The sequence below is a fragment of the Anser anser genome (assembly GCF_964211835.1).
Source record: "Anser anser genome assembly, chromosome: 10".
NCBI classification, from domain to species: Eukaryota; Metazoa; Chordata; class Aves; order Anseriformes; family Anatidae; genus Anser; species Anser anser.
In genome coordinates, this window is record NC_139730.1 from 18,394,657 (window position 1) to 18,410,684 (window position 16,028).

At 41.3% G+C, this 16,028-nt stretch overlaps 1 protein-coding gene across 1 annotated transcript in view; it reads right to left on the reverse strand.

Annotated features, from left to right (window-relative positions):
* The window catches only part of LOC310904780 (uncharacterized protein), a 56,349-nt gene extending 55,017 nt beyond the window's left edge, over window positions 1-1,332 (reverse strand). The window contains exon 1 of the mRNA XM_083849951.1: window positions 1,154-1,332. Within this exon, the coding sequence (XP_083706077.1) occupies window positions 1,154-1,237 (84 nt within the window). The 5' untranslated portion in view covers window positions 1,238-1,332. The remainder of the gene's footprint in view (window positions 1-1,153) is intronic.
* Window positions 1,333-16,028: the final 14,696 nt, after the last annotated feature.

Consider the following 16,028-nt stretch of genomic DNA (forward strand, 5'->3'; position numbering starts at 1 on the left):
AAGATTTTTACAGTATCCCCAAAAAGGAAGATGTGGTTCAGTGTTGATCTAACTTCAACTTTGGACTTAACAATACCAGAATCTATTTTCAATGACCAAAAATCACTTCCTTTGCCTAAAACCAGATATTAGTTTTAGAGTTTTGAAGGTGAGAGCAAAAATAAAGTAGGTTTTTAATTCCAGTCGGTCTTAAAAAGCAGAGAAGAAAGTACTTTCTCTGGGCATTTATCTACTGATTTTAACTCTGCTTCATTTATGAAAACTCCACTGTGAGACTCCCCACATCACCACAATTAAAGGACACTTTTCCTGTGACCACAGGCATGCAGGAATGTGACAGGCTTTCATTTGCAAATTAGATTTTACCAGTTTACTTAAGTTTTTATCATCCCTAAGAAACTCAAATTTTTGGAGTGTCAAACCCATGTCTAAATATTTCAAGCTGCATCATGATCACAACATTGGAATTCTTTGGAAGAACGAGCTTACCATTTGATTTTGTTGATTTATTTCTGCACCCATACAACATGCAGCCCCAGTGATAAGTGTGGCTACTGCAGCGCGAAGGGACTATTTAGAGAAGGGTGGCTGCAGAGACACTGCTGGCATATCTGCCAGAGTTTTAACAACTTTTTAGACACGATTCCCAGCAGATCAATTCATCAGTGTTATTTATCTCAGTTACGAAACTTACAAAAAGCAAGTTAGTAAATTGTATTTCTGTATCTGGTGAACTGATTTTAACAGAAATGACCTTTACCATCTAAATCATTACTGTAAGCTTCCTCGTGATAGGAAGTCTTGGTGGGCAAGTTCTCCGCTGTAAATAGGAAGACGCGTTTCAAGAGGAAAAGAGTCTCTAACACATGCCCAGCTTCCCCACAGGTTTCCAGAACGGCCAGGGACGGACTAGCGCTAACAAAAGCCCAGCAGGACGCTCTAAAGGCTCTGCCCTTCCCGGCACCTACCGCAGCCCTAGCAAAGCCGCGCAAGAAGATGTTTCCGCGAGCTCCGCGTGAAAACCCTGCAAACGAGGAGGTGAAGAGCAAGCAAAGCACTCCGCTGGCAACCCCAAAGGGGACGGAGCCGGGGGGCGAGACCGCCGCTTCGCCCCGCGGGACCTCCCGCCGTTCCCCCGCGCTGCCCCGCGCACCTTCCGCCGGGCGCGGCCGCTGTCCCCGCCCGGCCTCCTGGGGGTGGTGGCGGTGACGGTGAGCCCGGAGCTGTAGCGCAGCATCCCCGCGGGCCGCCGCGCTGGCGCTGACTGCGGCTGCCTTTGGCCGGCGGCGCCGCTCCGCCCCGCGCACCCCGCCGCGGGCGGCCGCAGGGGCCGGGCTGCGCAGCGGCTGCCCCGAGCGGGGCGGGCCCGGAGCGGCGGCCGCTCGGCTACCGAGCCGCACGGGCGATGCCCTCGCCTGGGAGGAAGTCCCGAGGGGGCTGGCAGGGGGGTTAAGGCTCCGGTACCCGCCGCCGAGCGCTCGGCCCGCGAGGGCCGGCAGGGAGGCGAGCGTGGGGCGCCGGAGGCAGCCGGCACCGAGCGGGCGATTTACGCTCCTGGGTTCGGACTTCAGCATTTGGGATGCTTCGGCTCTTCCGGGACCTGCCCCACGGGAACGCCGCGAGCCGCACGGCCCTGCGCCCCCGGGTGCACCCGCACCCCAGGCTCCTGCAGCTCCGGGCATCTGGCAGCAGCGGCACAGCCCCTGGGGACCAGGGGAGTCACAGCCAAAGGAGACAGTTGTGGGGAACAAAACGCAGAACTAATACATGGAACAGCGGTTTTGAGACAGATTATCCTTTCTCTCCCTGTAATTACCTTGAAATAATTAAGACCACGAAAGAGCACACTTATGGCTATGTGGTGTCCTTGCCCACTACGATGCTAAGGAGCACACTGCTGCGGCTACGTGCTGCTTCCTGATACGGAGAATGACAAAGAAGGGGAAGTTGCTACGCACTGAGCTACTGGTGCCTCACCCTCAATGTACAAAGTGTCTATTCTCTTCCACCTCTCAGTTCCCTGTCCCTACGGCAAGATGCTGAGCCACCAGGGCAAGACGCTGAGCCATCAACATGATATGATCTGAGGAAGAGAGGAAGAAAGTGTTGTGCAGGCCTGGAGGAGGTAATGAAGGGTCTGCACTTAGGATTCAGTCTTTTCTGTTTTCCCAGCTACTGTTCTCTTCTCCATCTGAGGGAGGTAATACAGCATCAGGCAAATGAGCTAGAACAATCACTGGTATTTGGATTTCTCACAAATTGGGCTGAATGTTATGTCTACTGTTTTTCATGAAGATGTCTCATGCCCACAATCACATTTCCATACGAATCATCCATTGTCCTAACTCACAGCAGCAGTCCTGCTTTCAGAGGGGGGTTGCAGGTCGAGGATCCCTTTCAATAACAGAGATGTGCTTTTTCACAAGCATGTCACTTTCTTGCTGGGCTGTCTCTCAGCAGCGGTCACTACTTGTTCCTGGTCATTCTGGCAAGCAGAAATGTCTCAGCTTAAATGCTGGTGTGCAGCCAGCCGATGGCCTTCGTGTGGTTTCAGGTGGGAAGATGTTCACATACCTGTGAAGTTCTCCTTATTAGTGAGAAGCTGTGCCTTCAGAACTTCATTCCCCTCTGAGAAAATGTGTGTACACAGGGCTGTCTAGTCATTGCCAGGCACAGACAGGAGAACTGCTTTTCCAGGAACAGGCACAGAAACTAAACTTGCACCACACTATGGGAAAGGACCTTTCTTCCCATGCCCAACAGTATGATGAAGTGAGGTACAATAATCGGATCTCTGGGAGAACTTGCATGGTCTGCATCAGCTTTGAGAATTATGATTAATTTGATGGAAATCTTTTTGGTGCAGATAGACAGAAAAGACTTGTCCATGGATAACACAAAGACCAATACTACAAATCTAGTTTTCTTAGCTTTGTCTAATTTGCTAGCAGCTTTTCCTACTTCTTAGAGAATAGCAGCAGGCCATGTCTGCCTCATATACCAATATCTCTTTCAACTGGAGGATCTTCTGCTTTTGGGCATATCCCCAAATTAAAATCCTCTAAGAAAAAATAACCTGTATGCACAGTTAGTAGTCTGCTTTTGTTTGGATGCTCTATGAATCATCTTCCCTTTCCCCAAATCAGCAAGCTGCACAAGGGTAGCGAAGAGTCTAACTCGCTTTCTACCTTGCTAATTTAATTGGCTGTGTATCCCATGCACTCACCGATAGTTTCTTCAGCCATTCTGCAGGCTGTGTGGTCCTATGTGCATGGTAAACATTTGAAAATGCCTCATAATCTCTAAGCTCTGCCAAGACAGAAAAGAATCTGTAGAAGTGAGACTCAAAAACAAACAAACAAATCCAAAACAAAACAAAACAAAAAACACCAAACCATACCAAACAAACATCTCTTTGCATGGAAGCAACATTTGGAATAACTTTTTCTCCCTCCCCAAAGCTCAGATACACTACAGAGATTACGGATGGAGCTGCTGGTATTAAACGAACACCTGGTACCCCAGGTATGAAATAAGAAGCTCAAGAGAAGATGTTGTGGAAATATGAGACATACACGGAAGGGCTGCAAAAAAAGTTCAAAGTTGCAGAATTGTTTTTGAATGAAGACAGGATACAGAAACTTAGGATCTTCAGCTTAGACAAAAACAGTAGTGGGGAGAGGGCAACAGAGACTTATAAAGTCATGGTATGCAGAAGTGAGTGGGGAATAGCTATTCATTACTTCCTACCTTTGCGAACAATGGATTTGAAATGAATCAGGCACCACATCTACGTACAAAATTAAATAATGGCAGAGGATACTCTGTTTATGAAAGGTGTAAGTGCTCTCAAAAAGCAGTTGGATAAACTCACGGAAGACAAGCTACAAGGACTGTAAATCACAAATATATCTATACAACTACTGACTGACTCGGGAGGTCCTTGAATTTTAAGGTTTGCTTTCTCTCTCACCCCCATGGAGACTTAAGTCAAGAAGTGACACGCCATAGACAATCCACTCCCTCTTTCAATCTCTGAGAGATGAGGGAGAAACATCTGCTTGTTTCAGCTTGGACCCATGACCCTACCTGGCTAGCTCTGATAAAGACTGAAGTAGATTTTCCAGGATTTACAGGTCTTATTCCCTGCATGGTTCATAGCACCCTTCTGCAGGCACTTCTTGCTGTCTGTGCTTTGGACATGGCACTAACTTACAGAAACAGGGTGGGGGAATGGAAAGTAAATCACCACTTGATTAGTTTGACAAAATCAACACTAATCTTTGTATTTTTACACTTGTGCAGACTGCATAAAACGTATACACAGCCATACAGACTGCTCAGACTCTATACAATGTGGTGGCAGAAAATAATCTGACCAGGATGGATGAGCTTTTAGTTCAAAACCTTCCAGTGCTTTGTGAATGCAATGATCCAAAGGAACAGCAGGTTAATTACAAGCTGACACTATAATGTGAATATCTAGGGCAATACTTGTGAAACAGCTAATGTGATTATACAGAAACTGTATCAAATTTGAAGTGTAAGTACCTTTTTTCCACCAGCATCACTTGTCTAGGAGGTAAAAGGCCATTATGCTGCAGGAGAAATCAAACAATGTCACAGAAACAACAGGCCTTTATATTAAAAGTCACAAGATGAGCAACAGGACATACGATACATGGAGTGGGGAATAGGTCTCCTCTCACAGAACAGCAAACTGTGTCAGCAATACTGTTGGACTAGGCAGCCTGGCCTAACCTTAACAAATTGCCTCAATGTGGCCATGTTAAAAGGCTCATTTTTTTATCAATATCTTTCCTCCATCTTCAGACTAACAGCTGACAGAGTCCAGAGGAAAAATCCCAGTAACACTTTATCAGCTGGAGTATTAGTCCTGTGGGATTGGGGAATAATGTTGGAGTTACAAATTGTGCAAGAACTCACACAAATGGTCATTAAGGTTATAAATTCCCATTTGTATTGCCACAAAAATGAAGTGTTATAATTAACTTCTAATAGTCTTCACTTTCCAGGGGGATTAAAATCTATTCTGCCTTCTTCATCCCGAAGGCATGAAACCCACTTACAGCAAAGACTGTCAAATGGATAGATGCATATAAAATATTTCAGAGCCAGACCTGTTAAGACCCGTGGGCTTGATCACCTATTTTTCTTCAGAGTTGTTCTTTTTTATTATTATTCCCCCCTGCCCCCAGCTAGCTTTCAACTTTGTATTCTATAGATATGCACTTAGATCAGCATCATGTAACTCTCAAACTTTCTTTTTTGGGCATTACAGCTAGCATGAAAATGTTGGCCTGTTAACAGACATGAAACAGCTTGTTAGGAGATGGTCATCTGAAACTGAGCCTCCAAATTCTGTAGTCGTAGGCCTCATAATATGTAGTATACAAACCAAAGTATAATATTGTACAGTTCTGATCTTGAGCAATATTTGTATCTTGCACTGGCAAATATGCCTTTGCTACATTTTGGAGCTAGTCTGGTTTGCAGTTAGCCTTTTGAAGTGACATAGCATAGCTATCTAAATATCCAGCTTGGTTTAGCTACAAGCATCAAATCACTTCTCAGACCTTTTGACATAACTGTTTGCTGTCACGTAACACTCTCAGTACGTGGCTACTACAGGATTACTACAGAAGCTCAGAACCTCCCCTGCTGATCTCACATACACACATCTATAATTAGGAATTCTTACACCAGGAGTTTGAAATGCAGAATATACATTTTATTTTGCAAAGCCTTCAGTACCCATTTTATGTGATTACTTCAGTTACAGTTGAACTAAATCAAAAAAGAAATTGCCAGAGTTACCTGCAATAGCAGCTCAATTCCACTTTTACTGGTCATCAATCACTATCATTGCAGTAACAGTTTTTCTTTTAATGCTTTCTGTTTGTAACTGTTTTCTTACTTCCTAATTACAATCCATCTTCCTGCTGATGTTCTCACAGTACTTTTTCAACTATGTATCAATGAACTCACAGAATCCTAGATAGCTCAATAAATACATAATACAGGGCAATGGTAACTATCATTTCCTGTAGAAGAAACAGAAAGGACAAAAGAGGATGGGTTTGTCACTAAATTCATATCTGGACAAGAATGCAGAACCGGCCATCAAAGCTAATTAGGTAATGGTAACAGCAACGGGATTCTGCCGTGTAGCTTTATGCACGTGTATGGATCTTGGTGTATTTCATGCTGTTTGTGCATCTAGCAGTTAGTGAGAACAACGAGGATTACAGCTAGTAACTAAGAATTGCAGACTTAGACTGTTAAAAAGCAACTTAGAGTGAAATAAAAATTAGAGTTAAGATTTTAGAGAAAGGTGCAAAGCCTTAGAGGGGCATGTTTTCAGCTTTGTTTGGAAGGGGTTTTGACTGAGCATGTCTATAAGCCATAATATTTACATAGCTATAGCCATGGCCTTTGTTTTATTAAAATAAAGGCTTGCAGTTTACTGAAATCTACTGTTAAGACAGATATTAAACATATAGAGACAAATATAGCACAGTTTCATTTATCATAAATACGTGGCTGCACATGAATGAAAGAAAACAGTTTAGTCATTTTTCAATCACTAACTCTTAGGTCTCTAGGTAGCACCACCTCCCATTTTGCTGAAGCATGTAGGGCATCGGTTCAGTTCTTATTCAGCAGAAGTACCACCCCTTGATTCATCTTCACCATTTCCTCTTTCACATGAATCTCCTATTCAGTTAGCATATGGTCACAGCCCATAACAATGTGCCCTGAGATAAATATGCAGCTCTAGAAGCCTGTGATTATTCCTTCAGCAGTAGGCTTTGTTTTAGTCAGCCTATGCTATGCAAGCAGAACAGTTCAATATAAACATCACGTAAAAATAATGCAGCATAGGAGTAGCAGCATTGCTCATGCAGGGGTGTGACTTGGCCAGGTCATATAATTGAACTGGTTAAGGTAGGTAGGAGAGCAAAAAACAGGCACGCCCACCATTAGCACCACAGTTATATTGTTGGGTAGTTGCTTTTAAAAACTATTCCACTCCCTAGAGATAATATCAAAGGATAGATCTCTTCCAAAAGGTTATTTTTTCATTACTGTTACTGTGGCAGGAAACAAGTAAATTTTAGAGGCAAACTGTGAAGTACAAGTTCTACAGATGAGAGTAATGGACATATTTCAGGGACCAAGAGTGTTAAAGACAGAAAATCAATGCATATATTTTGCTTCCAATTTGCAAAGGGGAAGATTTTGCCTTAGTTCTTTATTTCTCCAAAGGAAATGAAACAGAAGAGGAAGAAGGGGCAAAAACTACATTCTGTTCCATTTTATAATAGAAGACTGGAATAAAAAGTAGCAGACTTCAGCCCTACTTCAGGGCAGAGGATGATAGAATATTTTTCTAATCAATAAAAGCAAACAGGCATTTTCTTGAGCAGCTGCACAGATACTACAAAAGTTCTTCATTGTCTGGCTGTGCCTGGTTTTAGACCTGGTTTAAGGCCTTCATTCTTCCACGTTCCCCATCTCAGAATGATGCTCATGGCACTTCGGCAATTATTAGTGATTTTCCCAGCCCATTGCCTGTTCGCACCCATAGCTGGCACAAGGAGCCATGCATAAAATTTGTGAAGTGGAAGATCTCATTCTCTTATTTTCTTTCTAAATACTACTAAAACATTTACCAGAAATCATGTAAAAAGAAAATAAGGTGGAAGTGCAGGAATTTTAACCATAAAATACCAGATCATACTGATTCTTGATATCAGGCGACTATCATCAGGAAAACTTTGGTCCATCCAGCCCTAAAAAACATTCTAGTGGACCTATCTGTATCTACAGCACAAGTAAAATTTTTTATCCCATCAAGAACTGTCTACTTTCCTCTGCGCACAAGCCATTATAGTAATCAAAAAAGAAGTAAAGTTATAATCAATACAGAAGATATCACTGGGCCTAACTGAGGTGAAGTTATTAGGAAGGAGTGTATAGGGAGGACTAAATAGTTAAGGGCACTTACTAATAGCTCAATCATAGTGACTAAATATTACTTAGGAAAATGCCCCTCTAACAAGAGTCCCAGTCTTAGGAAGGAAATGGATTCACACACCTAGCCACTTATATATTTGGTCATACACTGTATCCGTGAATCTGGATGGCCACTCCTCAGATCTCTTGCATGTCATCCTTCAGGCCTCTTCAGCCCAGGGAGATTTTCCTTCACCTGCATATGGTTCATCATCTAGTTAGCAAGAATGCAGCTGACAGAAGCATAGTTCTGGGTCTTGTTCACAGAGCAAGAGATGTGAATTATTCCAGGAAGTCACTTACAAGAAATACTACAGCCTTTAAAACAGATGAAACCGGTATCAGTGACCTGAACCAGTACAGCAGGATTTCCTGACATTCTGCCTGTCTGATGACAATGTGAAATCCAAGTAAACCTGTGGCTTTTGGTTGACAAAGGCTGGTCTACAAAAGGAAATTAACCAGTTTGCAAGATTGCTCATAATTCAGAAATAAAGTTTCTATTCTGAAATTAAACCGTTTCCTCGGTGGATTTATTCCTATCAGGTTTCTCTCTGCAGAGAAAAACACACAAAAAATATAGCGAGTACTCTATCAAAAGACCTTGGAAATGACTTGAAAGAGCCATTAATTTCCATGGAGTTTTGACTTACTCTGTAAATTTATTCCAATAAGGAGATTTGGAAGGAGGAAATCTCCACAAAAATCTTTCCCCGCGTTTCAAAATGGGCCTACATTTTACCTCTACTTGTATCCAAGAGAAATGCAGAAAAAAATATGCAGAAAGGAGTGCACAGTAAGTGACTCTATATTACGACAAACTCTTTGCAGGCTCTGGGGAAGGCTGCTCCTCTTTTGCATCACTCATCTCAATTTTATCTCTCTTTCTATTCAAGTGCCTGAGCCCTGTCTCTAGTGCTTCCACCACGCTTCTGTAAAAGGATTTCAAATCATGTCTGCTGATGAAGTCTTTAAATTCCCCAACCTAATTTTAATAATATATATTTAATTTTGTAGATATACGGTATTTATAAAAGCATGATTAATGTTGACTGGAAAATTGAATTTCCATAATTAATTGTTATCCTTTCCCTTTCTCATAACTTCACCATGCTCAGGCATTTTGTTGCACTTCTGGCTTATCCAGATTATTTCTTCAAGACGTTTATTTATTATAGGTTAATAGAGCACCATCCCCAACTCTGGAAATCTTCCAAAGGTGTTACCTGAAAGCTTCACAAGCTACCAAACCATCTGGACTGCATAACTAACACAAGAGAATCATTAGTCCTCCTTGAGTTGGTTTATAGCTTGGCCAGGCAGAACTTCATCTTCACCTGGCAGAAGGAAACAGAAAGGGCATATCTCAAGAGGTGTCTTTAAATTCTTCCCAGCTGCACACTTGTTTTTTGCAGAAGTATTTCAGCATAGAAAACTATCGCTAGAAGGCTTCTGTATTTATAACAAAATGCACCTTCAGCAAGGAGTGTTCTTTTCCCATTAAAATTGTCTAATTCAAAGGTTATTTTCTCTCAATACACACATACACAGTCATATGTGTAACAGTTGATTAACCCCATCTTTTAGTTAGTACAACTTAACCTTGCTGATCTTAGAACTGCAGTGTTAATATAAGCAGAGAAAGCAGGTAAAAGAGGGGTATGGAGAGAAATGAATGCCTAGAACAGCCCTGTCTGGAACACCTATTCTCCCTAACGCAGAACAAGAATAGAAAGACACAAAATATCACTAAAAGACAATTGCCCTACTTCTACTCTTATTTTTACAGGCATCTGCCTGATAATAACCAAGAAGTAAATGGAGGTGCTCTGGATATTAATGTGGGTTAATAGAATTAAAGTAGTACAAAAGAATTATCTTATTGCTTTTTATAATTAACCTAGAGGTCCATTGCCATTGCAGGTCACTGAACAAAGAAGTTGCTAGTATTGAAGGAAGGAGGTACATATGTATGTACGGGATCAGGTTTGGGTCAGACAAAAACAGTGAACTAGCTAGCATGAATTCAGAGTTATCAGTTAGGTTTACCCACATGGCTAGCAATTATTAGAGAGAGTGATACTAGTCTCCTGTGACACAACTGACTCTAGACTATGCAGGGGAAAGAGAGGAGGGGATTTGCCTTCCTGAGGGGCACTGGGAATTGTCCACTATTGAAAACAGGATGTTAGACCATCACTCCGTCCCTGGAAATTTCTATATTTCTAACTTTTAACAAAGGACTAATAGTAACACAAGGCTCAATCCTCCTGCCTCTAAAATCAACAGCAAAATTCCCAGTAAGTTCTACAGATGTTGTACAGAGGCTATAATCAATTAATACATTAATTGCATATACTGGATAGATAGGAAGCAACTGTTGTCTGTTCATTTTCTAGCTTGGTTTATTTGAGTAAACCTAGGGGAAGTAACAAACACCAGAAATCATCTTCAATCATCTATCCTATGACACACACTTTACTTTTGCTAAAGTGTTAGAATGGAAAATACACCAAAATATTCTGACTGCAGACAGGCTAGCAGGCTCTTATGAAAGAATTTTGGTACATTTCCAACTTCTCATATTACTAGAATTATAGTATCTCTATGAATTTTGGGGTTCTCTTGTGTTAATATACGTTTGGTGTCCTGTTGAATATATTTAAACTAAAAGATTCTACAGAATTAACCATTAGACAAAAGTGATTGAAACAACCTCTAGAATTGTATGCCCACTGAGCATTTCTGTCCCCATCCTTAAGGTGACAATGTTGAAACAGGTTTCTCAATAAAATAGTGTTTTCATTTCCTTGACTCATGATAGGGGACAGCGGCCAATGTGTTCATAAACCACAACTGAAGATGAACATATCAAGAACACTTTTGGGGTACTACGACAGTTGTCCAAATCTTCCTGTATAATACAATAACTTCTCTATATAAACCTGTTGTAACCATAAACTGTATCTCACCCTGAGATTTAGAATCATTTAAGTATAAAGGTGATCCTTTGATGGCAACAGAGGGACCTAGAAATAGCAAGTTGGAACACATAATTGGATATTTGGCCGAAGTTTTTACCCCAGTGGGAACCTGACATTAACTTCCTCATCTCTAGGCTGGATTTTTGCAGTGCAGGACAAGCACAAACAGATACAGATTAACATCAGCACTAAGGATATCTGAAATAAGTTCGGTGGTGGTGGTTGTTTTATTTTATTTACTTGCTACTAGCCCAGTTCCAGAGCCTTCTTGAGCATATATTGACAAACACATAGCTTTAAGATTATTCGGAATCTAATTGTGCTGGCACAGGTCAATCGTCTTTCATTTCCCTGATCTACAGAACCTATACCAAGCCTTCAGTTTTTAACCTTTTCCGGCTGATGTAGTTTATTATTTTTCTACTAATACCACATGTACTCCGTGTATTTTTCACAGATTCCATCAAGTTCTCTGGAAGATTTTCAGCCTCTGGTTGGATTGCTCTTTGTCTGACAGTACCAGAAACAGCTGAAGTATACAGGTCAGGTTCCTTGTATACCTTTAAGTTACCCTATTTTGGTACCAGCAACAACTTTGCAACAGCAACACAAAGGTTATAATGCAGTCACTTACCCTGTTATGTAGATATAACTTGGAATTCCAGTGTTTCTGTAGCCACATATGATCTAGACACTTGTAATTGCTTTGACTGAAAATTTAGCTGTCTTTTGGTCAACACCATCTGATCATTTTAATGTAAAATCTTCAAAAAAGATTAGCTTTTAGCTTTGTGGAAATTCTGAGTTTTCCTTTGGACACGAAGAGCATGATTTTGTACAGAACTCCATGATACAAACAGGGGAACCTGTTCAAGTAGAAACTGTGATCTCAATCACCTATTAAACATAACAAATTCCTGATGAGATGGCTAGTGTAAAACCTGTAAATAAATCATGCTCATTTCACCACAGTTCATTACTGTCTTGTGTGAATTCTAGAAAAGTGAAGTAACTTTTAGGGTCCACACAGTGAAATGGTGACCCCTCAAAATTCACTAGCCTGCACAGGTCATGTTCTGCACATCACAAGCAGTATCTTTGCAAATGGACTGGTCACTGGTGTTGATCCATATCCCAGTAAACAAACATCAAACAGGTCTTGGTTTCTGTGAAAGGCGGAGATACTAGAACCTTGTCGTGTCAGATGAAAAAAGGGGAAACTCCTGAGAAAGATCACAACAAAATATCCCCTAACAAAAGCTCAAACACACCTACTCATACTTTTATTATATTGCTGACACCTCTCTAGGTCAGTGCCTGAAGTTAGGTGGAATGAACTCAGATCTAAAATGATGCTGGAAATCATTTGTTTGAAAGTACTTTGAAGTGTTTAGGCAAAAGACAACTCAGTTTCCGAGAAATTCTCTCTCTTAAGTTGTAGTCCAGCTCTAGTCACTAACTACCTCACATTGTCTTTCAAATCATCACTTGCTGTTATACAGAGTAGTACAGATGCTCAGACTGCATCAGAGCTGTCTACCTTGTCAGTGGCCAGGATTTCCTGTTTCAGAGAGAGAGAAGTAAGAACTCCACAAGAGACAGATATTAATTATCTTCCCATTCCCTCCAAATATTTTCCTGGATTTCCAATCATTACAAATTGGCTTACTTTCTGAACTATAGGTTTAGTAAAGCCTGATGACACATTTTCATGAATAGTGGGTATTCTTACCTATTATGAAACTTCTGCTTCTTGCTAAATTGTCACCATCAGCACCAGAGAGTTCCACAGTCTAATTACGCTGTATAAAAAAGCACCAGTTTTGATACTCCTTACTCCCTTCTAGCGATTGTCTCCTTGTCACAGTGTTCCAAGACAGAGTAGAGTAGATGTTGATCAATGCTCTTTCTGTCCTTCATCACATAATACAAACCTCTGAACAAGTTCAGTATATCCAGGTGCTCTTCAAATTAAGTTCTCCAGACCTGGGACCATCATCAGTTTTCTGTGAATCTGTTCTAGCGATGCAATAGTATATTTGAGTACTTCTTACAGCAGCAGCACTTTTATAGGAAAGCATCACACCCCTTTTCACTTTAGTCACTTCATGCACCTTAATATCTTAAATGCTATTTTGACTATAGTTCTATACTGAAAAGGATCTTTGTTGAGCAGATCACTTTCTGTAGGGCATATTTCTCAGAATGGCAGCCTGGCTTTGTTCTGTCCTGTGCTACATTGGTGGAGAATTGATAACCAAAGAGAATATTAAATACCCAAGGAAGATTATTAAATAATATCCTCCAGCTTGCAAGAAATCTGCTGTGGCTGGAGCTCAACCTTAAGTTTCCCAAGCTTCAAGATACACTTTATCTTCTCAAGACCTCCTTTAGGTTGATTTATATATAAGCCCTCTTTGCAGAAGGAGTATAACAGTCAGCTCCACATGAGTTTCTGCCTAGGAAACCAGGACAAAATGTATACTATTAGACCATAATTAACAGAAGTCATCAAAGAGGATGCAATACCTCATCTGAAATGACAGCCACAGCAGGACTTCCTGGCTGCTTAGCAGTGCTAAGGGAGGAGTTTTACCACCCTCATTATACTGAAGGATGTCAGCAACAAAATAAGGCAGCAGTGCCACTGGGCAAATTATGACTGCCACTGGTAGTGGTCACCAGCATCACATATCCAAGCGTGAGATTCTTTGCAACAAACTTCTGTATTTTGGCAAATGCATACAGTCACAGTACAGAGAGTGCATTATGTCATTAAACACAATTCATGATGTATTAAAATATACCTGCAAACTGGGATTAAGACTTGCATTGGCAGGACGTTTGGGACTGTTACCGCCTGCTCTCTGCTGCCACCTGCGCAGTGTGCTCCCCTGCTCTCGGCTTCCTTTCCTCTGAGGTTTACGGCTCCTTTCCTTGTTGATGAGAACAATTCATCTGAAGCATCTTGCAGTCTTGACTGCAGTTCCCACGTTTAAGACTTCTCTCTGGAAAACTTACATCGAAGCTTTCCCTGTTCTGTGGCGTTTTGTTTCATTTTTCTCAAGAGCCAAGAATGTCAATCTCTACTGAGCAATGAAAAGTTTCAGAGGAGCAGCAAAGTTAATGAGTATCAATCTCCCCTTTTTCCTCCATATTATTTCTAAATTTGTAGAAGTTATAAATGTGATGAGAACTATTGCACTGACTAGATAAAGTGCCAATCAGAGCTATAAATGTGCTGCTTTTATCTGATTCTCTGCACTGCTGCAGAGTACTCTCAAAGGGCCTTACAGGTGGTCTGGGGCAGCAAACAGCTGTGCACACTCAGGTTGTGATCAGCAGCATGTCACTGCCTGTATGCTTTGGGAAAGTGCGCTTGCAATTTGTGTCGTGGGTGTCACCAGTACGTCTCATGGCTAGTTGGTATCCTTATGTTCTTGAGAAGAAAAACTAAAACTGCAAGATTTATAAGAGTTTGTGAAATCAGTCTGGTGTTCTCAGCTTGGCAGGTATAGGAGGTAGGGGTTTATTTAATTACTCAGTGGGTAGACATACTCTACCCAGGAGTTACTCATCCTGCGTCGTAGGCTTGACACTGTACAAAACAGATCTAGGCAGACTTCCTGGCCCACTGGGCTTCCAGATGCTCACTTGCCTTCTGCCACCTGCACTACCCCTACCCTTCAAATAAAACTGCTAATATCATTCATTTGATGGCACACAGACATCAACAGATGCTGCAATTTATATATGGGATCCTGAGGCTTATGTCATAAGCATGTGACTTTTTGGAAACAGCACTATGAAGCTGTGCAGTAAAATTCCTCCAGGTGAATACAAACATATTGCAACAAGAGGCTAGGTATGTGGTAGCTACATGACTAAAAAAAGCTCATTATTTTGCTCAAACAAGCTGAATGATAGATGCATCACAGTGCATCAGGACATTTCCAGTACTACTGCTCTGATGTCAGGCTGTATCACAGATACTGCCTGCCTCTCATTTCACTTGTGGACACAAGCTAAAAGCATAAGTAAAATAAAATCCTATACAAGTAGTCAAGATTTCCATCATGAAATGGGGGCAGGTCTGATGAAAAGCCAGTTTTGTCTTTGAAACAATGCCTTCATGGAACCTACTGTAAACACATCTATTGATATATACTTGACTTTAAAGGGTAACTGTCTCATTTTAAAAACAAATAGTTGAGTCTGTAAGCATATTGAGTTGGTCTGTTATATATGTGCAAACTTAGTTACCTTTCTCCTGCAGAGAGGATATGAAGGACCTTAGTGAGTTGCTATTTCCCAATGCCACTATCGGTCACTTTCTTAGCAGAGAAGCTAGCAAGAAGCAGAAGGGGAAAGGTGGTTGATTAAGTATACCATAGCATGCATACAGGAGATTTATTGGGCACACACCTGCATAGGCTCCTTTCCCCTCATATGGGTAGGGGCTGTAGTGGCCCTATTTCTTACTCATTCTTTTCTCTTCTCTGCTTATCCCACTGTGCTTGTTAAATAAAGTCCATCTGAAAAAGTTTCATAGCCAAAGGATGCCAGGTGAACTGATGAAATGAATTCTCCTGATCTTTAGAGGAGGCTCGAGCTTTTGAGAAGGCTCACGCTGCCTTGGACATCCTGACAAATATTTATCCGTGTGCAGAGTCATACAGCACCGCATAGACCACAGCCTTCCATTGTGACTCTTCGCAATGCTTAAGAAGTTCACAGCTGAGAGAGATATTTTGATCTTACTTGTGAATCTGATCTTATCTTTAAAATAGCTGGATACCACACACAATATGTACTGAAATAACACGGCACAGTAAGCTGTGTTTAAAGTAAACATAGCTCAATTCAGGAAGCATCCTTGCTTTGGTTGGCTAAGGTTACAGCTTTTACATAGTTTTATTAGACTTATTTTTTTCCTTCCCTCTTTTCATAACCATTCTGCTTGTAACACAATAAACCATTTTGTTTTTGTTTGAAGAAAAACAA